We start from the raw sequence: 23136 nt of genomic DNA on the forward strand, positions 1-23136 counted from the left end.
CAAGCAAAATGCTATCTCAAAAGAATTTTATTTTTCATATTAGTAGATATGCATTACACATTGTAAAATGTTCAACTAATATTACTACTACTAAAAATATGTAAAATTTATTTTTGTGCTTTCTTTTATGAGTACCAACATAATATTCTTGGCATGCAAAACCTAAAATATTTACCCTCTTACAGAAAATGTTTGTCAACTCCTAATATAGGACAGAAAAGGGATAGGTATTAGAAAGTTGTTTTGGATAGGCAAGCTACTACACCAACGACTGTCTTAATTTGGACTTTAAAACTATTTGAAATGATGAGGTAAATTACTAGCATGGAGACAGTGCATATAATAATCAAAATACATTAAAGTAAATGCTGAGAATAACTTCAGGAAGAGGTCAAAGACAGAAGTTATGAGATAGAGTGTGTAAAAACCTGGAGAGCATTTTGAGATCAGTTCTTGAAAGTAACATCAGAGGAAGTTTGGTGCCTGATAGTAATCCCGTCCTTCCTCAACCCCAAAACGTATCTTTCTTAACATGGAGAGGAAAAGTATCAATCTGGTAATAACTAAAGCAAAGCTATAGGAATGCTAAACTTTGGTTTTCTAAGTACAAACAGTTAAGGATTAAGAACAATTGCCAACCTGGCAGAAAAGACAAACGTGTATTTGCACGTGGAGGAGTAACGAGGAATTCACTTTCAATTATATCTACCCCTGTAATGACAAGGATCAGTTCTACTTTTGTTACCTGTCTAGAATTCACTTTCATAAGCAATGGAAGAACTTAAACATGTTGAATAATCATGGTAACTTCCATCAGGGATTTCCCAGAGCGTTAGTTATACATAGGGTCACAGGGAAGCAGACCTGAAAAGGTAAGATTAAATCCAACCATCTCTATTGTGATACACCACACTGTGATTTGTAAAAGTGTGCTATCAAGTCAAAAATGCTACCTTACTTACAAAATGAAGCAATGTTACCAAACAGGGATGTAATATGAGGATGATGATTACAGAATATGTGAGTATTCATACTTCTGATTTTTATAAGGATAACTCTGAGTATTTAAAATGAACTTAAAAAAATAAACAAAAGTACTTTCTTAGTCTGGGATGCTATAACAAAAAGCCTTAGACTAGTTAATTTCTAAAAAAGGGACATTTATTTCTTATAGTTCTAGAGTTGGGAGTCCAAGATCAGGAGATTCAGGGTCTGTTAAGGACCTGATCCTCATCAATGGCACCTTCTACGTGTTTCCCCTAGCAGAAGGGTCAAACTTACTAAAGCCTCTGTTATAAAGACACTTATCTCATAAAGCCAGAGTCCTCGTTTGCATAATTACTAAGGCTTATATTTCTTAAAAACTTTATGGTTCCAAACACATCAGATAAAGGACACTCAGCCTATACCTATTAAATACCATTCAATTTTAACTAATTTATTGCTATGCTCTAAATTCTGGATGTTTGTTCCTCTTCAAAATTCATGTTGAAACCTAACTCCCATGGGTAATGGAATTAAGAGGTGGGGCCTCTGGGAAGTGATTAGGTGAGAGCCCTCATGAATGGGATTAGTGCCCTTATAAAAGAGGCCTAAGGAAGACTATGAAATCTCTTTGCATTTTGAACTTGATTTCTCAGTCTCAAGAACTGTAATAAATTTTTGTTGTTTGTAAGTTACCTAACCTAAAATATTCTTATTACATCAGCCCAAATGGGCTAAGGCATATATCTAAAATATGTCTTGATAATTTCTAGGGCAAAATTTCCCTATTTGCTTATACAGAATGTCTTTGCAAATCTTGGATATTTATTCTTCAATATATCTAAAATGATTCTGTTGATATGTATTAAAGCTATAGATTAATTCAGAAAAGCTGACATCTTTACAATATTGTACCTTTCCATTCAGTAGGCCATATCTCTCCATTATTTCAGAGAAAGAATAAGGTCTTTTATTTTCTTCCTTTACCATTTTCTGTGTGAATGCCTTACATGTTTTTAGATTTACTTCTAGGAACATGTTTGATTATAATTCATTTTTCTAACTGGATCTGATTATTAAACAGTGCAACAAGAGTACTCTACTTGCATTCGACAAATCTATAAAACTCTTACTGATTTTAGTCCTTTACTTCTGAATTTCCTTGGATATTTCATGTAGGTTCTCATGTCCTCTAGAAATAATGTCCACTCATTCCCTTCAAAACTTAAGTGCTTCTTTGTGTTGCATTGACCCAGGATGCTGCAGTAAAGCCGAAAAGAAATGGTGACAGCAAAAACTGCTGGGGATTTTTAATTTAGTAGAAGTATCTTTTTTACCACTAAATTTGGACATTTACTATATATTTTGGTACATTCTTAAAAGCCTAAGAAACTTCTTATTTTTACTTTTAACGAAGGCCTTTCTTCATCTCCTGATATTACTATACAGTTTCAATCTATAAGCAGTTGTTAATGTTAAAGTCTATTCCTGAAATAAATTCTCCTTGATCATGATTAATAGTATTTTTCTGTTCTTTTTATTTCAAAAAGGCAAAATAGGAATGTTTCACAAATCTGTGTGCCATCCTTGTTCAGGGGCCATGCTAATCTTCTCTGTATTGTTCCAGGTTTAGTATATGTGCTTTCAAAGCAAACACAATGTTTTCCTTTTTAATACATTTTCTGGGTTTTATTTGTTAGCATTTTGTTTAAGATTTTAAAAATTGGAAATGGTTTATAATATCTTTTAATAGCTTTTTTATTCTCAAAGTCTGTCTTTACTTATCAAGTTCATACTTATTTCATAATACAAACATTTTACAATGTACAAAGGATTCAAAAATAAATAAATAAAGGATTCAAATATATCAATTGTTGTGATCTGATTGTCCCCAAATCTCAAGTGTTAATTACTGATGTGATAGTATTAAGAGATGGAGCCTTTAGAAAGTAGTGCCCACATGAGATAAAGGGAGGGCTCTGCCCTCATGTACGGGATTAGCAACCTTATAAAAGAGATTGAAAAGAATCTCCCTCTTGCTTTTCTGCCCCCCCAATCTGAGGACATAGCACCATCCTCTCCAGGTGCCACTGTGGAAGCAGAGACAAGGTCCTCCCCAAACACAGAATCTACTAATTATTGGACTTTCCAACCTCCAGAACTGTGAAAAACATTCTGTTGTTGGTAAATTACCCAGTCTTAGGTATTTTGTTATAGTAGCAGAGATAAAGAAACCAAGCCATTAAATGTCTTTTCCAACAGTTACTATATAGTAAACATTGAAATCTAAATCTTCTAACTCCAAGCCTCTTTCTAATGGCCTAGTGAGCACTGCATTTGAAGTAGGTCCAGCACTATAGGGAATTAACTAATTAATTAACTTTACTAGTTAAGAAAGTTCATTATTATGTACCCTTCCCCATCACAAAAGAAAAGTGAGGGTTGCCACAGAAGATGGAACAGAATCACCTGCATTAGTGTCAGTGTTCTTGTTGTTCATCTCCGTTCACATAGATACATGACTGGAAACAGGTACCCTTGGAATACAGAAACCTGTCCTTAATTACACAGTCTCTCAAGTCCTTTTCACCAGTAAAAGTTTAGGACATTAATACACTAAACCACCACTTGGGGTCTTACTTTACATTTTCTTTGGTCATATTTACCTTCCACATTAATCGTCTCATTTTTGTGACCTTCCCTGTGTCCTTAGTAGGCTAAATATTCTGAGCTCTAGCCCATATCACAGTTACCATGAAAACCAAATAAATGCCAGAATTTAAGTGTCTCTACCTCACAAGACATGAAACTCTTGTAAAATCAGTGACTCTAAATCTTTTTTTGAGTAACGTTCCAAAAATGTAATGTCACGAACCTAGTCACAAAGGAAAATGGATTTTGCATAACAGTCTCAGGACTTTTATAATCTTTCTGAAGGTAATTCATGAACTGATCAATTCCCAAGTTAAGAATCCCTATTGGGGGGAAAGGGTGCTAAATAGAAAATATAATAGTCTCCCCTTATCTATTGTTTCTCTTTCCATAGCTTTAATTACCTGTGGTTAAAAAATATTAAATTGAAAATTTTATAAATAAATAATTCCTGTTTTAAATTGTCCACTGTTCTGAATAGTATGATAAAATCTTATGCTGTCCTATTGTGTCTTTCCTGGGATGTGAACAGTCACATCAAACAGCATATCCGCAACATATACACTGCCCTGTATACATGCCCCACCTAATAGTCACTTAGTAGCCCTCTCAGTTATAAGATCAACTGTCATGTATCATCGTGTTTGTGTTCAAATTACTATTATGTAGTAGCTAACACTCAGTCACAATGATTCATTTCCCTTTATCTCATCAAGTAGGTACTATATCATCTCACATCATCACAAGCAGGGTGAGCACAGCACAGTAAGGTTTACTGAGAAAGAGACAGATGAGATTCACATTACTTTTTAATACATTATATGATTACAATTATTTGATCTTACTTGTTATTCTTGCTCATCTTATTCTGCTTAGTTTATAAATTAAGCTTCATTGTAGATATGCATGTACAGGAAAAAACACAGTATATAAAGGGTTCAATACTATCCTCAGTTTTAGGCAAACACTGGAGGTCTGGGGACATATCGCCCATAGATGATAGGGTGTCTACTTTATATGTAACACCTTTCTTTTCCTTTAAATCAAAATACTCTATAAAGTCATCCTTTTACTATGATAGTCATATCTTCTTCTTTCCTTTGCTCACTTTCATGAACCAAGAACAAAGTTACTAGCCAAGGAAAGATGATTCAATTCTTCAATCTTACTCAAAGGCCGCAGGTGAGTAATGCAAATCCATTTCCATTCTTTTCATCAGGAACGAAGTGAATTACTTTCACAAACCACAAAGTTGTCAACATTTAACTTTTCTTCACTTTCCTCATTTATCAATGATGTACCAAAGGTAACCTGGAAAACAATGCATGTCATATAGAAATAAAAAGCCTGCAGAAGGTGGGTATGCAGATAAAACTGTTTAATTTGTTTCCAGATAGAATTTAGTATAGCATCATATGTTATTATATTATTAATGATAAATAATGATAAGTAAGTGATAAATTAATGATAAGATGGCAATGGTTATAAATTACTATGTAAAATGTATTACTTAAAACATAATGCAGAAATACTGTTTTGGAGGCTGATATGGGCTGATACCATAGTGTGGTACCAATGACCATGTTTTGGGGATAGAAAGTATTACAGTACTTACTGTATCTAGAAAGTAAAATGAACACTGAAAAATCATCTTGCATTCAGATACTTTCCCTCTACAGGAGTTGTTAGTAATTCATATGCTTTTGGAAATCATCCTGTTTATCCACATTTGTGACTTGTTTTCTCATTTAAATTGTTCTAAATCTGTAGTTATTGCTTTTTATATTCCTAGTATCATTTACTTGTATTTTCTCTTCTTTTCCCTCCTTGGTTGATCTTACATGTTTTTTGTTTTTATGCAATAATGATTTTTTCAAAAAATAAATCAGTTTTGTATGCAGTTGGAAAAAAGAAAAAGCACCTTGAATGCCTTATGAAATACCTTCTATTTGTCAACAAAATACATAATTTGAGGATAAATGTTACACATTGAGACCCAAAACATAAGTCTACTCACATTTAAGAAGGAATGTTTAGGTAAGACACCTAAAAAACTAGCTAGCATTTAAAAAAAAAAAAAAAAAAAAGAAGGAATGTTTTGTAAACACTAAATTCATTTTGAAATGAGTTGACTTTTGACAGAAAAATTAATACAGGGAGAAAAGTAGTTAAATTCCTAGCAAAGAATTGAAATTACAGTACAAAATTTAATGAAAGTTCTAAACATAAAGTCAAATTTTTATATTACTTCAACTTTTCCCAAACTGCCTTATAATCATTTTTAAGACCTTTAAGTACTCCTGTACAACATCCAGTACTTTTGACTACACTACCTAATTTGAAAATATCTTAAATTTAGTAAGTACTACTCCTTAAATTATTTTTTCTTGGTGGTAAGGTTAAGGGAGGGAAAACTGAGAAACTGACCATGAAACAAGTGTACATATTTACATATTCTTCTAAAATCGAGGCAGCACACACCATGGAACAAAAGATAAAATGTGATCAAAAATAACATCAATATTGTTTTATGACTGATATAGAATGTAACTAGAAGAAACACCTCAGGGCTGTCAAGTTCAGAGTAAGGGACAACTCAGTTACTCAGTACAAAATCAACAACACAAATCTTTGCTTAAGTAATTACTTTATCACTGATGCTTACAAAAAAACAAAGAAAAAGACAGCCACAATCAAAACAGAACAGCCCTGTATGGTTAAGCTCTGACCCCAGGGCCTTTGCCAGTAAAGCAGAGGAAGTAGAACTTAGACTAGAACACAGTTATAAAAACAGGAGTTACAAGGAAAAGAGGAATATGCATAATTGAGTAGGAATTAACTGGGGAAGAAAAGAACAGTTACTAAAACAATTCAACAAAATAGGGACAAGCACTAAATAGAATTCTGAAAAAAATTCATCCTGGCATTACTAAAAGTTGTTAGCCAACAAGACCTCTGTTATCTAAGGGAAGAGGAGGACAGAAGCTCCTATTTGTTTTACATGGTTATAAAGGCAAGCCCCTGCAGCACCAAATTGAGAAAAGACTGAAAAATTATTTAAAAAATTAGGAAGCAGAGAATGGTTAATTAAAAAAAAAACAAAAACTGGTTCTCACAATCAGTAAAACAATGACAAATATCTTTGCAATATATTTTTAGTCAGTGACTTTTTACATAGTGTCTCTGAAACCAAACAATTAAAAAAAACCCAGGTGCGGGGCAAGGGGGGAGAAATGGCCCAAACAATGTATGCACATATGAATAAATGAATAAAAAAAAAAAGAAACACGCATACACACAAAACCCAACTGACAAAAACAACAAAACACAAATCTATCCCAGATAGGTAAAATCCAAGAGGGAGTCAAGTGGAAAAAAGGTTTAGTTAAACCTATGATGCTTGAAAGACAGACTGCAGCAGTGTACGGGGCTGCACATGGGGTTTTCAACAGCCCAGTCCACAGGTACTGGCATGGTATGCTGCTGTGACAAGGCAAGGCGCTCCCAACATACTGTTCAGGCAAGTTAAGTGACAGAACATGAGACAGACATCTTCACTGCCTGTAGTAGTGAGAACCACTGTCACCTCTACTCTGGTCTTCTGCAATTACCTCTTAGCAATTTCCTCATTTCCATTCCTTCCACCTCATCCCTAAACACAGGTCATTTTTCACACAGAGGCAGAATGCTTTTAAAGCATTCATAACCATTTTACAGCACTACCAAACTGTCTGATGACTCCCCATCACAGTACGAAAAATGGATTCCACAGAGGAAATACACAATTTAACCCATAGCTCCTCTCTGCTCTCTTTGCTGCTGCAGCCACACTACCTCCTGCAGTTCTAGAAATCTGCCACACCTGTGTGTACTCTAGGCTTTGCCTATGGAGCTCAGCACTGAGCTGAACTCTCTGTTCTGCTGACTCTTGCTCTCACCTATCCAGCTCTCCCCTTTTCACTTGTATCTGCCACACTATCTGAGACGTCTCCACTCATGGTTACCTGCACATCCTATCTCTTTATTTCCACAAGTGTGAAAGTGTGCTTCCTCAGTCCAGCTAACTTAGCAAGTTGTTCATCCCCTTTCTTCTCCTACCCTCTCTATACGCAACAACCACTTTTCAGACGATAGCCAGTTCCAACTTTTTCTACTCCTAAAAACACAGCTTTCCCTTCCTAGGACAACTTAGGTCAGTAATCAGCACCATTCTCTAATCTCTGCCTGGAGAGCTTTGTTTTCCCCTGCTGAATTTTTAAACTTTCTAAGATGTGGATGATGGACTGCTCAGTAAAAAGGTACACTGTCTCCTCTCATAGTGACGGGCACGGTGCTGAGCAAACATTCTGGGCTCAGTAAGCACTTTTAATATGAAAATAAGAATACTTTAGTTCCCCTCCCCTTTGATTCCAACTGTGTACTAGAGAACAGATTTTCTAACTCTTAACTACAGTGAAAGAAAAGAAAGTCTTGGCCAGTGGAAGAAAAGATTCCTCTATGTAAAAGTCTCTGCAACCCACTAGTCACTTACCTAGTCAACATGTGCTTTAATTTGTTTTCCCAGACAAGGAGAAAAGATTAATAGTAATTCCTGCATCCTACAATTAGAAGCAGACACTTTATAATATGACTGTGCAAGGTTAAGGAGAGTCTATGCCACAGATTAACATGTCCTTAACCAGATGGTGAGAACTGCCTGCTTGACCTTGGCCTCATTAATGCCCTGAACAAACCAACAAGGCTCTATTCAATTCACCTAGATTATAACAAGCCAAAGGATGTTAAAACAGAATAGCACAAAAGATCCTGTGATTCTTTTTTTCACATCTTAACTTTAACTTTACTAATTAATGATATGAAGACATGTTGCTATCACTAGTAATTATAAAAGCAATGTCATTGAACTGGCTTCATGATTCTTGAAAAGTTTTCTACAGCGCTTCACAATTTGGGGCTTTTAAAGTCTATGTTCTGTTCATTTTGATGCTGTTTTAACAATTGTTGTACCTAAAAAGACAGCTCACACATTTATAGGCAAGACAGTGTGCATTGTTGCCTATGTTTGCTAAAGAATTATAATTACTTTTGTGTGTCATCTATCAGTTATGCAAAAATTATTGCTGAAAATGAACTAATAGATTTACATCTTCCCTGATGACAATCAACTATTTTTGAACCTAAACAGAAAGTGCTAAGTTTTTAAATTTAAGTGTGTTAAAATCTCTCAGAAGCTCTTCATTTAGACAAATACAAGTGAAGAATTAGAAAAAATTACTATCCTTTCAATGTTTTCTTCCAAGTGTTCTTTCTAAGCTCTTCCCTCATCTTAACAGTAAAGCCTTGGTGACTCACTGAGTGACATTAAAACTCAGAACAACAACAAAAAAAGCAAACCCTAGGGTTATCTATTTTGGTTGATTCAAACTACACCTGAAATACATAAACTTAACTGGAAATGAGTATACTTGAATTTTCCAAATTCAAAATCAGCAAACATTCCTCTTGTGACAGATATTAAAAAAACTTGAAAACCTGACAGGCAGACAGACTGCATATGTGTGTGTACATATATATGCACATACATAATTTTAACGTAAAGCACATAGAAACGCACAATATTTCTTTCTTTACTATTAGGACCTATTATTTTCAAAGTGTTTTCTTCCAGAAACAATCTTGAGGAAAAATGATGTGTAGGGCGGGGAGGGTAAGAGAACAATGACACTTAAGGGTAAAACTAGTTAAAATAGGATTAAATGGAAAGTCATAGAATTGTGCCACCATTATTGTTTTGCACCTATTAACTAAACTCTAAACACTAGGAAAAATGGCTTATAAGCAATTGTTCCATCTTCCCTACTGTTCTAAATTGTTCAGCAACCAGGGAAAAGCTGTGGCTACTGAACTTGCCACACACAACTATGAGCCTCATGAACAGAGTATGGCCAATGATCGTGTGAGGAAATACAGCAAGAATGAACACCACAAAAAGGGAAGTAATTTGCTAGGTAGGCTATAATTAGCTTCTGAATCTTATAGTAGAGAATATTACTGAGGCAAATAGCTTAGGAAGATTTAAAAAAGGATTAGTCATTCACATGAATGAATAAGCCCAGAATTTAGTCACCTGAGCCAGGAAAAAAGAAAAAAAGATCACATCATAAAAGCAATATTCTCCCTCTCTTTCAGGGCTCACAGATCTTTAACCACTAAGAAAGTTAAGAATATATACTATAAATTTAAACAGTTACCTATTCAAGAAGAAGTTAATAAACAAAATCATCCACATAAACTAGAATATAATAAAATTCCAAGAGTAGACCAATTTAAGAAAGATTCACCAGAATGGTTATTCTGCAGCACCATTAAAAAAATACTATTTCTGAATAGAATATGCTTGTACTACAGAAAATATGCAATATCAACTTTTTATCCAGAAATATATTAACTTTTTCAAATGCACTGAAGCTCTAACTCCGATATAATAGAAAGGAAATTATACAATAAAGAATAATTTTAAGTGGTACTAATCAGAAAAATTAGAAGCTGACCCTGACCTTAACAAATTTTAGTTACAATATTATACATAATTCTAAAAAAGAACAGTTTCTGTATAAGCTTTGAAGTGAACCCCCATTATTAAATTATTTAAAGATGAAGCACAAGAAGACAATACTAAAGTGTTTTAACCAATATATATGATATGAGTTGGAAATAGTTAAATGATTAACAAGACATGATTTTTTAAAATGTTAAAATTCAGGCTCTAAAAAAACCTTATCACCTAAACTCCCAACATTCCTGATTTTTGTCTGTGGGCATGTGATAGTTCTTAAACTATAGCTCTAAATGCTTTGACACACGCCCTCAAAGAGTTGAGGTCAACATCCTTTCCTACTGAATCTGGATGGGCTTATGATGGCTTTGCTCAAGTGATGCAAGGAACTTCCAAGTTAGTGCAGAAGAGACCATGCAGCTTATACTTGGTTGGGACAGTGGGTCTGAGGGAAGTCAGCCTCCAACTCTGATATTGAGACTGCCATGCTGGCAAGGCCACATGCAGGCACTCTGGTAGACAGTCACAGCTGAGCTCTCTGACAACAGCCAGGATCAGCTGCCAGCCAACTGAATGAGCTGACATCTGACTATAAACGCATGAGAAACCCCAGGGGTAAACTAGGCAGCTGAGCCCTTCCCAAATTCCTTACTCAAATGTCATGATCAAAATAAAATGGTCCATCTTAAGTCCCTAGGTTCTGTAGGAATTTGTTAAGCAAGAGGCAGAGTACCAGAATAGGGGTTATAATTAAAGAAGAAAGGCCTCAGTGATCAGGGATGCTACAAGATAAAGACTCTGGCCAGGATATTTTCTTACATTCGAAATTTAAATATATTGTGGAACAAGATATCAAATGTTCAGATTCAAATATTTACCTTATTTTTCTATTGACCTAAACATATAATAGTTTATTTTCAATCATTCCCTCAGACATTAACAAATATTTATTGTACCTCTCTGTTCTGGACTCTGAAGTATTTGCTAATTATGAAAGCATCTCAGAGATATGCGGGTGAGGGTCACTAATATCATAGAATCAAATATCAATCATCACACAAACATATAGTGACAAAAGAGGGATAAATACAATGCTTATAGGGTAAAAAGGGCTCTAGGAGTATCAACAGCAGGACTGATTCAGAATGGAGACTTAAAAGTTAAGACTGAGATCTCAAGGCTAAAGGGAATTAACCACAGGAAGGACATTATGACAGAAGGGTCTGAAGAGGACAAGAGTCACCAAATCTTACTGGTGGTGCTAGGAACTAGAATCTTTATGTAAAGCTATGGGAAGTTACATGTTACAATCAAGATAATGAAATGGTGAACTGTCATTTAAAAAAATCATTTTGACTATCCATGTTAGTCAGCTTTCAGTTACTGTTACAAAATTGCATGAGATAACCAACTTGTAAGAAGCAAAGATTTATTTTGATTCATGATTTCAGCAGTTTAAACCCATGGTCACTTAGCTTTGTTGCTTTAGGCCTGTGGTGGTGGGAGAACATGGTGTTGACCAGGAAGTGAAAGAGAAAGGAAGAGCCAGGGTTTCAGTATCTTCTTCAAGACCATGTTCCTAACTTCCTTACACTAGGCTCCACCTCCTAAGCATCCTACCACTTCCCAATTGTGCCACAGACTGGGGACCAAGCCTTCAATATATGGGCCTTCAGAGGACTTTCAATATCCAAACTATCTAATAGTTTATATATTTACAACACCATTCTTGGTATATTATTTATGGAATAAATAAATAAGCCTATTCCACACATACTCATGCCACAACAACACACACAAAGAACTAGGAAACTGATCAGAAAAAAAAGATTAGTAATTCTTTATATACACAAGCTTTATAATCTAATGGAAGAGCAGAACGGGGAAGAAGCAACACAATGAAATGGACTCTTACAAGACTCCTATATTGCTTGATAACCTCAAGTAAAGATGGTTATCAAAGAATATAGAAAAATGCTTAACCCAGATATGGGGGGTCCAGGGGAATTCTCACAGAAGAATGTCTAACCTGAGACTAGAAGAATGAATAGGTATGAAAGAGGTAAAAGGAGTTGGAACAGCAAAGAAAGAAAAATGATTCCCCCAAGACAGAAGTTCACAGTACTGAGGCAAAGACTCATAATTAAGAGTGTCATTGGTATTCAAAGAACAAAAGAAAAAAAGTTTAATATGGCTGAAAGCTTGAGGGGTTCTTGATAAGAAACAAAGCCTGGAGAGGTACACAAGAGTTAGGATCATTTAGGGACATGTTAACACTATTATAAAGTTTACATTCTACTTTAAAAGCAAGAGGCAGATACTGAAAGGCGAAGAAAAAGAGTGCCAAGAACAGTCTTGTATTTTATAAAGAACTATCTGCCTTTAGTGTGAGGAATGATTGGAAATAATCAGGATTATAGCACTGGGACCAAGTTGGAAGCTGCTGTTAGAATCTAGGAAGGAATTGGTGGTGACTCAAGCAAAGGAAATGATAGCAGAACTGGAGAGAGGTAGAGAAGAATTCACAAATGTTTTAAGAACTAGAACTGAAAGGACTAGATGGTGGGAGATGAGAAAGGGGAAAAACTCAATGATAATCCCCAGTTACTGATCTGGGAACAACTGATGGAAACCGGAAGTCCCAAAGGAGGAAGAAAGCTTTGGAAATGTGGGAAAGAAGAGAAGAAAGTTGGAATTAGTTTTGAGAAGCTAAGTTTAATATGGCTACAGGTAGGTCATCCAACTGGAATTGCCCAAGGAAGAGATGGCTATATGGTATCAAAGGTACCATATGGGGCTAAGATAAAGATTTGGGAGTCAGTAGCATATAGGTGTTACTTGCAACTATAGGGTAAATGAGATGGTACCATTTAATAATGTTTAAAGTAAGAAGGGAAGGATGTTAAGATAGAACCACAAAGATACCAACATTAAAAGACAATAAAATAAAAGAAAGCTCAAATGAAAATAAGAGTAATGACCAAAAAGGAAGAAAACAGAAGTGACTGCTGATACTAAAACTTAATAGTAAGTCAAACAGAGCTTTTCTAACCTGAATTCCTCTTGCTTTTCTCACATGGAGATGAAGTACAGTTTGGCAATTTTTTTTTTTATTTAAGTTCGGGAGAGAGCCTTCTACTTTCTCAAATCATAAAGAGTTTCTTCTCTTTCTTAGGATGGAAGACATGTGATTTTGCACAACATGAACATTAACTTAAAAGAAAGTTATTATCTTGCAAAAAAAAAAAGAATAAATTTAAAGTACGTAAAAGAGCCATGCACTTTAGAACCAAACAGATCTGAACTTAACTCCCACTTTCAACATTTCCTAGCTTGTGACTTTGAGCAGGCTACTGAATCTCTACTCTTGAATTTCCTCACACAACATTCTACTACCCATGGTCTAAAATGGAGTTATTCCTGTTCTCTTGAACCCACTCTAATGAGAAGGCCAACCCCATGACTGCCACTGAAAACAGCCCTGGTTCATGTACACCTCCTTGTTAGAAAAGCTGATGGTCAATTTCAGACCTGGTCCTATTGGAACTCAAAAGCATCAGACACAGAAGATTACGCCTTCCCTTTTAACATGGTCTTTGTTTGACTTCTGGATAGGCATTCTATCTCAGTTCTTTTTTTTTTTTAACTTATTTATTGTTGTGCTAGGGGTACATTGTGGCATTTATAAAAGCTCTTACAATATATCAAATATATCATACTTGAATCACCCTCACCATTGTTCTCTTTATCCTCCTCTTCTCACTCTATCACAGTTTTAATTGGCCCTCTCCCTTCCAAATTCTTTGCTGGTTCTTTCATATCCCAGACTTCATATTTTTACACATTGATATGGTCAGATTCAGTATTTGATCCTCCTTCTCTATCTATTATCAATCCCAAGGAAACATTCTTCAATCTCGTGGTTTTAAGTACCATCTAAATGTCATAGGTGTTTAAGTCACACCTTCTACTCAGATCTGTCTGCTAAATGCAGACACTAACTGCTACAGCAGTCTTTTGTGAATGTCTGAACACAATTTCATAAACAGCATTTCAAACTCCTCATTCTGTCTACCCCTAGTCCTCCAACAGTAATCTCATCTTAATAAATGACAACCCCATTTTCCTAATTGCTTGGGCTCAAAACCTTAGTCATCCTTAACTTTTTCTCTCATTCTACATCCAATCAGCAAATTCTGTCAGCTCTAACTTCACAATATATTCAAAATTCAAACAGTTTAAACTATATACACCTTCTATTACTGTAGACTAAACTACCATTTCTTCTCTGGAATACTGACATAATTTTCTAACTGACCTTTTTACTTTCATTTGACTTCTACAAAGTATTCTCCAGAGTAATGTCACATCTGGTTACTTTTCCGTTCAAATACTTCTTTATACTTTCCCATTCCACTAAGAGGAAACACAAATTCTTTTTTGTTTTGTTGTTAGTTTGGTTTTTGAGACAAGGTCTCACTATGTAGCTCAGATTGACCTAAACTCACTATGTCCCCTAGGATGACTTTGAACTCAAGATCCCCCTACCTCAGCCTAAAGGCTAGGATTAGAATGCTAAGATTACAGTCATGTGCCACCATGCCTGTCTAAATGCAAATTCATTATATCCTTGAATCCCTGTCCCATTTTTGCCTACCCCTTTCTGTCATCATCTTCTTGGCATACCTATAGCTCCTGGAATACTGCCAAGCAGTCTCCTGCCTCAGGAACTAGTTCTATACTGGCCATTCTCTTAGATATTCATAAGGTTTGTCACTTCACTGCCATCATGAAGGTCTCAACTCCAGTCACCTTGTTAAAAGAAAAAACAAGACTCTCCATAACACCTATAAATGCATCAAGTACAACCCCATCTTTACGATCTCTTATCACCTCCCCTTGTTTCTTTTCCTCCATAACCCTTATTATCTCTAACATATTAAAAACTTATTCTATCTTCTGTCTCCTTCATAGCCTAACATATAAATTCCATTAAGCCAGGGGCTTTATCTATTTTAATTCCTTCTATCTCCAACACCTACAATAGTGCCTGTTATGGCATAAGTATTAATATATAAGTGAATTAGAATTAAATAGTAAAGTATGCATAAGAATGCTTAGAATACAAAAGTTCAAAATATGGTTGCTCTTACTATATATAGATATGTACAAATTCAAGTACAATTGTCTCAAAACTGATTGAAAGACAGTATTAAAACTGATGGGGTAAATGGAACTGGTAACATTGACAGAGAACGATATATACTGACGTATACTATATATATGTATATACTGATAATATATACATATATGTGTATATACTGATATACATATTTTCTTATAGACAATTTTTGTTTTAAGAGAGAACTTAATTTGAGAAGGTTCATTTTAGTTTATCATATAAAACCCTTCGGGCAAAGTGAATTTGAACAAAATAAACACATTTTTAAAATTATTATTGCTTTAGTGGTTGGGGCTATGCAGTGGTAGAGAATGTGCTTAGCATGTTCCAGCCCCAGGGTTCATTTCACCAAACCAAAACAAAAAGTATTATAACTTTAAATATTTGTCATACTGTCATGAATGATCCAAAACAAATACAGCAAAAATTATATTTGCTTTTAAGTTAAGGTAGTAAATATTCTGAAAGGAATAAGATATTTACAAATATTCTATTTCCAACAACTGGAAGGCATTCTAATATTATAAAGAGATATATATAAATAAGTAATGGATTATTGTGGATTAAAGGTACTTAATAAAAAATTAGCTGGTATCCCAGAACTGTTTTAATAAAAACCTCCCGGAAAGGAAACTGAAAAAAATACTGCCAACAAGGCTGTAAGATAGTTTCCTGAGGGCACAATATATTTGCAGTGTATATCACAGTGTTTGGCATACTTACACCCAATATATGTTTGCTAAATGAATAAACAGGACACTAGCAAGTGAGTAAATTAAAAAAAATATTGCCCTCAGCTGTCTACTTTGCCTCCTACAAACTCTTAATAAAAAACTGAGAGATCAAGTTCTAATGATTTCCTTTTTTATGTCTATTATATCAGGACTAAGGAGGAGCACTCGAATATAAAAGCTAAGTTCTACCCTAGGAGAAAAAAAAATCACAAACTTAAGGTATCAGTTGGCGCATCCTTCAATAGTTCAGTTGGTAGAGCGGAGGACTGTAGACTGCACACTAAAGGTATCAGTCGATGCTTTAGGTGAGAAGTGCTTGTAATGTTATTTGAGATCTTTTAGGCAGTAGAGCACGCTGAAGATTTTCTCTATGTAACCTCATCTCCAGACAGAAGGGAGAGAAATACCCAGAGAGCAGTAGGACCATGTCTTGCTGCCCCAGGACTCTGCCCTTGACAGGGATTCCTCTCAGAAACTAAATGCCAATTAAAATCAGATTTCCAAAAGTAAAAGAAAAAATAAATTATTGAAGAGAAATGAAATGAGAAAAAAGAAAAACAAGGACATGAGTCAAAAAGGTGTGAAGGCAAATGTTACTGCACCTTCCAAATACATACCTACATACATCACACACACACACACACACACACACACACACACACACCACACACACACACACACACACACACACACACACCCGGCAAAAAGAAAAGCATTAAGCTTACATACGTCTTATTTCTCACTTTTAAAATCTGTAGAGTGACTTCAAAATTAACTTCAGTCTTTTATTATTCTTCGCACTTTCAGGATTCCTGAAATCACACCTGGTATGGGAGGATCTGTAAATGGCATTGAAACTCCATATTGAATGCAATGGTTTCTAAAAATATTCAGATTGCTATAAGGTTTAAAGGGAAAAAAACTTAGGTTACACTTTTACCCATGGTGATATGCATGACTTAAGAGTGTAGCAATAGAATATTTTAGTTTTTGCTTGTAGGTCCCTGATTACACAGTGATTACAGCAGCAGTCATTTTAGGGCATTACCATCCAGCAGCTGTTTTGCTAACAATCTGTAGAAGAAATGTGTTGCTTGTCACTATTAATACTCATTGGACAGGTGTATACGTTCCAAGTGGCATGCATCTGCCAATCCCTAGCACTTTTAAGCAAAGTGGTGAAAGCCACAACAGCTGCTACCTTTAGCAAACCCTTTAGTATGCTCAATTTTCTCTTTATCCAAAGTATTAAATATTAATATTTCATATTTATAACATTTTCCTGTTTAAATAAAAATATAAAGGCAAGATATATGTGGAGGATTTCTGAAATGAGCATAATATTCTATGAAACAAAGAGGGCAACAGATAATCTTTTTTCCTAGGATAATGTGGAAAAGGCCAAACCAGCTGAGTAGGTCAGCACTTAAGAGAACTCAGAAACCTGTAGGAACCTGCAGACATCCCTGAGACTGTGTGTGTCAGTCTGATTTATATGTAGGTCTGAGAAATGCATGTATGAAGAATGTATATACCAATATAACTTCCACCACATAACCTCTAAGTGAGCACTTAATGTGACAATAAGAATCCTAATCTACCAGTTCAATGCTTGACCATGGCTATCAGAAACTGTACTGAAAAGCCATTACAATAAGAAGAGTTTCTCTCTCCCCACTCAAAACAACTAGAGAGCAATTATGCCTTGAAAAATAGAGATATTTAAGTCACTACCTAAACCGTTTGGTCTGTAGTGAAATACTGTCCACACCTACCCATTATTCTTTGTCATATAGTTATTCCCTGGCACTAATGGAGATAGACTTATCATCAAAAACTCTGCATTCCTATCTTCCAAATTCATGTATTCTTTCAGATAATTCAGTATTTCCTTTCAGAAGAATGTTCACTGAACCAGGCAATATTCCAACTCACATTTAATATGCCTTTTTAATGTCTGCATAAAATCCTTAATAGATATTCTGCTTAATTTTCTTAAATATTAAATAATGTACTATGTGGCACAAACTCAAAAGAATGATTAAAACAGTCACTAATAGATCTTTAAGTATATCACTTTTTTGAAAAGGTCTTCAGAGCCCTGTAAGTTAAAGCTGCCACATTTACATCTGTCAACAAATCCTGATGACAAGGAAAGCACTCACTATGCATTTTTGATCTGATTCAAAAAGGCAGCTCAACAACCATGCACTTAGATAAGGTTTTGGTCTGGAACTGGCAGGTTAACACAATCATTCACTGATGAGGAAATTAAGGCACACTGCTAAGTGACAGTGGGTATAAGGTAGAAAAGACCTTAGTATTAAAGAGTCAGATCAGAAATATTACAACTGTAGCTTATGCTTTTATTCAACTGAAAAAGCCTAAGTTTTTATAAACTAAAAGTTTAAACTTTTAATTTTAAGTTTAATAACAAACTTAGAAAACCTATTGATTTGTTTCTGGAGCAAGCTCAGAACTATTGAACTACTGGACATCTGATAGAAGTGAACAAATCATGTGAAAACTCCTATCTTTATGGAACTTAATTACTTAAATACAAGACAGGGAATACTAGTGCTATGGACAATATGAAAACCAGGAAAGAGATGCAAGGAGTGTGAGGTGAATCTCAACTTTAGAATGGTTGGTCAGTAAAGGCCACAAGGGAGTCACATCTGAATAAAGACCTAAAAGAGAGAAGGGATGGAGGGAGTATGATGTTCTAGGCACAGGGAACAAGTACAAAAGACCTGAAGTGGAAGCATGCCTGACTTTAGGACTCAACCTTCATTGTTTATTATTTTTTTAAAAACTTGTATTTTTCTCTACTAAACGTGCTATCAAATGCTTTGGGAAAAGATCAGGAACTTACATGTCATAAATACTGCAGACAAGTTTCAGATACCTACGACACTTCAAAGGAGTTTTTGTGGATATATGTTGCAATGATCACTTGACTCACCTTGCTAAACTATATCCCCCATTTCTTCTCTTCTCCATTTCAGATTAAAACACTGACTTTCTAAAACTAGCTAATAAATGAAAGAAAATGCTTTGGGGAAAAGGCCCACTTTAAGGAAATCAAACTGCTTAGCAAAGTACACAATCCACCATAAGTCCTTCCTTTGAACATCTAAACCCACTGGTATTTATATCCAGCATTTAATAGTTAAGTACAATCTGGTATTGTTACTCTGCTTACATCTCATTATATGCTACTTTATATTGTTCTGTGTACACATTTGCTCACAGTAACTTCTTTGGAGCAAAGCCCATATTTTGGGAATGTCTGAATCCCACCAGGAGGCTTTGCACTTGGATGGCAGCATATTTGTTTGATGGTGATGTCATAGAAACAACCACAACAAGCAGCAGACATTCCTCCTGTTTTAAGTATCCATTTGTGGATAAAGCCTGAAAGAGACATCATGGACTCTTACAGACATTTGGATAATCTCAGCAATTTGGGCCAAGTTACTGTTTGTGTAACATTCCATTCTGCATAAGTTTCTCTTTGCATTTTTCAATTGTGCCCACTATACACTTTCAGTCTAGACACAAGCATGGATTAGCCACAAAACATAAAGGAACCACTCTGCGGAGCCCTGTTCAGCTCACTTTAGCCAGTGTAAATTAAACACTAGAATGTGAAAGGGACTCAATATGAAACTACCAGATTTGGAACTCTAAGACATTGTCCAGACAGTCTAGCAAGACAAACAGACACACAGGGAACAAGTTCAGTGTGTGTAAGATAGAGAGAACCATTTTGAAAGTACACAAGGAGTGGCCTGAAGGGTGAGGTAAGCCTTCACAGAAGAGTTGGCACCTGAACAGACAGGGTTTTGAAAGATGACTGGGCCTAGGACAATCAGACACGGGATCAAAGGGCATTACAGATTGTGCAAAACACTGGCAGCCACCACAGACCAAAAACTGTTGGAGGAAAGCATTCACCATCGGCAGTGAAGGAAAACTACTCTGCTTCTCAAGCTTTCCAAGAAAAAAAACCAATACTCAAAACAGGAGGTAGGAGAGGAGGAAAATTCCACCGATGCTTGTTTGGTTAAACCTCTTAGCCTCCCTTTGCTTTGTTTTGCTCTTTCTGTTTTGTTTCTCTCTTAAGGAAATAAAGTACGGTGCTGGCTTAAAACTTCAGTTGAGAAAAGTACTTTAAGTTTACTGTGGAAAAAGAAAACTGAAAAGCAGGCAAGAGCCAAAGAATTTGTTTTTTAACGTATGCTTTTCTAGAATATATAAAAGGGACAAATTTAAAATTCAGGTATAATGGCCCTGAAATATTAATTCCAACCCTTCTCTTTGCCAGCTCCATAAATATTTACTTCATGCTCACTGTCTGTTAGTTTCTGGGATGCCAGGGCAATGAGGCAGTCTCATTGCCTTCCTTTGAGCAAGCCCTGCAGGCATTCTACTAAAAGAAATAAGCAGAGGGCAAATTCACTGTATCCCTTGTTCTTCTTCAGCTGCCAACCCAAACCTAAAGCTCAGAGAAGTGTTAAATTCCACTCAAGTAAATCAGACAGGACAAAACACAAATAACAGAGGTTCTGTCACCTCTTCCGTGAGCAGAGATCTTGAGAAGGGGTCCTCCCCACCAGTGATCTGGAATGATGATGGGAAAAGAAGGGGCCCGGAGGGACAGACATTACCTGGGAGCTCAGGTAGACTTTGAGGCACTCCTCGCACACGGCCTTTTTGCAGCACGGCAGGGGCTTGATGGGCTTGTCTTCCAGGCACACCCGGCACATCAGCACCATGAGGGGCGCGTAAGGATCCCCTACCCCGCCCAGGCCAGAGTAGGGTGGAGCACCTAACAGGCCGGACACAGAGAACGGCTCGGGCGCCAGGTAGAACTCCAGCTCAATGCTGCCGCCGTCGGGGGACAGGGGGTCAGCTGGGAGGGACAGCTGGGGACTGGGGAAGGAGGCCGGGAAGTTGGACGGGTTCGGCTCCGGCAGAGCCCGAGGTGGAGACAGGGGCGTCGAGAGCGGCTGGGCGGTGGGGACCTCCGGCAGGTCGCTCTCCACGCAGTACACGGAGCAGAAGACTTGTCGCTTGGCATGGGGTGGGCGCCGCGGACCCAGAATGTCCCGGACCAGTCCGTCGGGGGCCACGGCGCGGGTTCTGGGCTCTGGCTCCTCGCCGGGGGGCGCCTCCTGCTGTTCATCCCCTCCCTCGTCTCGGTGCCCAGCTTCCTCCTCCTGCTCCAGCTGCAGTTGCAAAGTCTGGGGGTTCAGGGGCCCGCCGAGTGAGGGTCCCGCGGACGGCCCCTGAGCTGGGCTCTTCTTCCACCCCGCCGTCCCCTGGCTGCCGGCGGGTTCCAGGGCGCCCGAGTCCACACGGCTCGAGTCGCTTCCGCGGCCGCCGCCGCTCGGCTCGGCGGAGGCGGCGCGCGGCCCCGGCGCCCCAGCGCTGTCCCCTCGCGGCCTCGGAGACTCGAGGTGGCCCGCGGCGCCCCCGTCCGGGGCTCGCACCTCCTGGGGCCCGCCGCAACCGCTCACCGTGCTCTGTTCCTCGCCCATCGCCGCCCGCGGCCCGCGCCGCCGCTGCCCATCCAGCCGCCGGGACCCCCACCCGGCGCCGGCGGGCAGCGGGGGCAGCGGCTCAGCTCCACTGGTGGCTCCGCTTCTGCTTCCGGGTCCCTCGTCCGGGGCCGGGACACCCCGAGCTCCCTCCAGGGAGCCCGTGCTCCTGGGCCGCGGTGATTGCGGAGCCCGGCCCGGCCTCCCGCTCCTCCTCCTCGTCCTCGTCCTCGTCCTCTGGCGCCGCCGGGCACCGCCTCGGGGGCGCGGAGGGCCGCTCGCTCCGGACGCTGGGGCGCCCGCCCCTCATGCAGGTTGGGGCGGTGCTGCTGGCCCCGCGAGCCCCGGGCGGGGCCGAGGAGTCCCGGGAGAGGCGGCCGTCAGTCCCGCGCCACGGGCCGTCTGGGCTGCGGGACAGGCGGCCTGGGTTGGGGGTGGGGGTGGTCAGGGGCCCAGCGGCCTGTGGCGGCGCGCCCGGAAAGGTGCTGAAGAGAGCCAGCCGCCCTCGCCCCGGAGGGACAGGGACTGGCTGGAGCGGGCGACCTCCCTCTGGGCGAGCTTCACCTGGAGCCCTTCTCGCCACTCCTCAGCACACCCTGGAGCGCACACCTCCCCGCACGTCCACACGCGCGCAGGCCCCGCGCGCACTGCGCGCACTCCCGAGTGGGTGTGAGCTGAGGGCAGAGATGCGCTCTCGCGCCGAGCTCACCCTCGGCCTCCAAAACCCACAGCAGCAGGCTCGCCTCTGGGCTGCGCCTTGAGTACAACTTCCTACCCAGCTACTCAATGCTGAGAGCTGACACTAGGAAACGCTGGCCACTCTAGAATGTGGAGTTCAAAGAAATAATGCGAGGGATTATTCAAAATGCTGCTGTGCAACTCTGTTTTCTGCCTACTGCGGCGGGAAGGATCTTTGAAACCCACTAATAATCCAAAAAGCACTTTCGATCTACTCCATCAACTGGAATCTTTACAAGGACTAATAAATAACTAATCTGAGATTTTTTTTTCAGGAAATTGTTTTTGTAGGGTTTTTTTTTTGGGGGGGGGTTAACCCCTTTAAAGGAGTAGCACAAGGCAATAGCCTAGCCTAATTAATAAACTGGATCATTGGTGGAAGTCATGTAGAGTTTCATTAGCGTAACCATATTTGTCTCCAAAATTGTTCCAAGACAACAATTATATTTGAGCCAGAACTTAATTATGTGTTGATCTATCTTTATTTTACAGGAAGTATTAGTCACTCAGACACTGGTGTGTTTTAGTTCCCTAAAGCCAATGAAAACATTTTTGGGAAATCAACCTTTTTTTTTTCCTTGAGAAGGAATTCAATTTACACATTCATGCAATAGGAATGAGCTGTGAAATATGTACATTTTTTTAAGTCTTTAAGTTGTTATGGGTTGTTCTAAAATATTTTCCAAATCAGATGCAAATGCTACAAAGGTCACCAGCTTTGCAGTACTAAGAAAGCAAAAACAC

The 23136-nt window shown here is 38.2% G+C and overlaps 1 protein-coding gene and 1 non-coding gene across 8 annotated transcripts in view; both read right to left on the reverse strand.

The window, feature by feature from the left end:
* Rnf217 (ring finger protein 217) overlaps positions 1-21654 on the reverse strand; it is a 111815-nt gene extending 90161 nt beyond the window's left edge. For all 7 annotated transcript variants that reach the window (XM_020182374.2, XM_074075266.1, XM_074075265.1 and 4 more), the window contains exon 1: positions 20782-21654. In XM_020182374.2, coding sequence (XP_020037963.1) covers positions 20782-21654 — 873 coding nt within the window. The remainder of the gene's footprint in view (positions 1-20781) is intronic.
* LOC141416111 (U6 spliceosomal RNA) lies at positions 2535-2641 on the reverse strand. Its single transcript, XR_012440997.1, has one exon. It is a non-coding gene; the product is annotated as a U6 spliceosomal RNA (small nuclear RNA).
* Positions 21655-23136: the final 1482 nt, after the last annotated feature.

This window comes from Castor canadensis, chromosome 1 (genome assembly GCF_047511655.1).
Source record: "Castor canadensis chromosome 1, mCasCan1.hap1v2, whole genome shotgun sequence".
NCBI classification, from domain to species: Eukaryota; Metazoa; Chordata; class Mammalia; order Rodentia; family Castoridae; genus Castor; species Castor canadensis.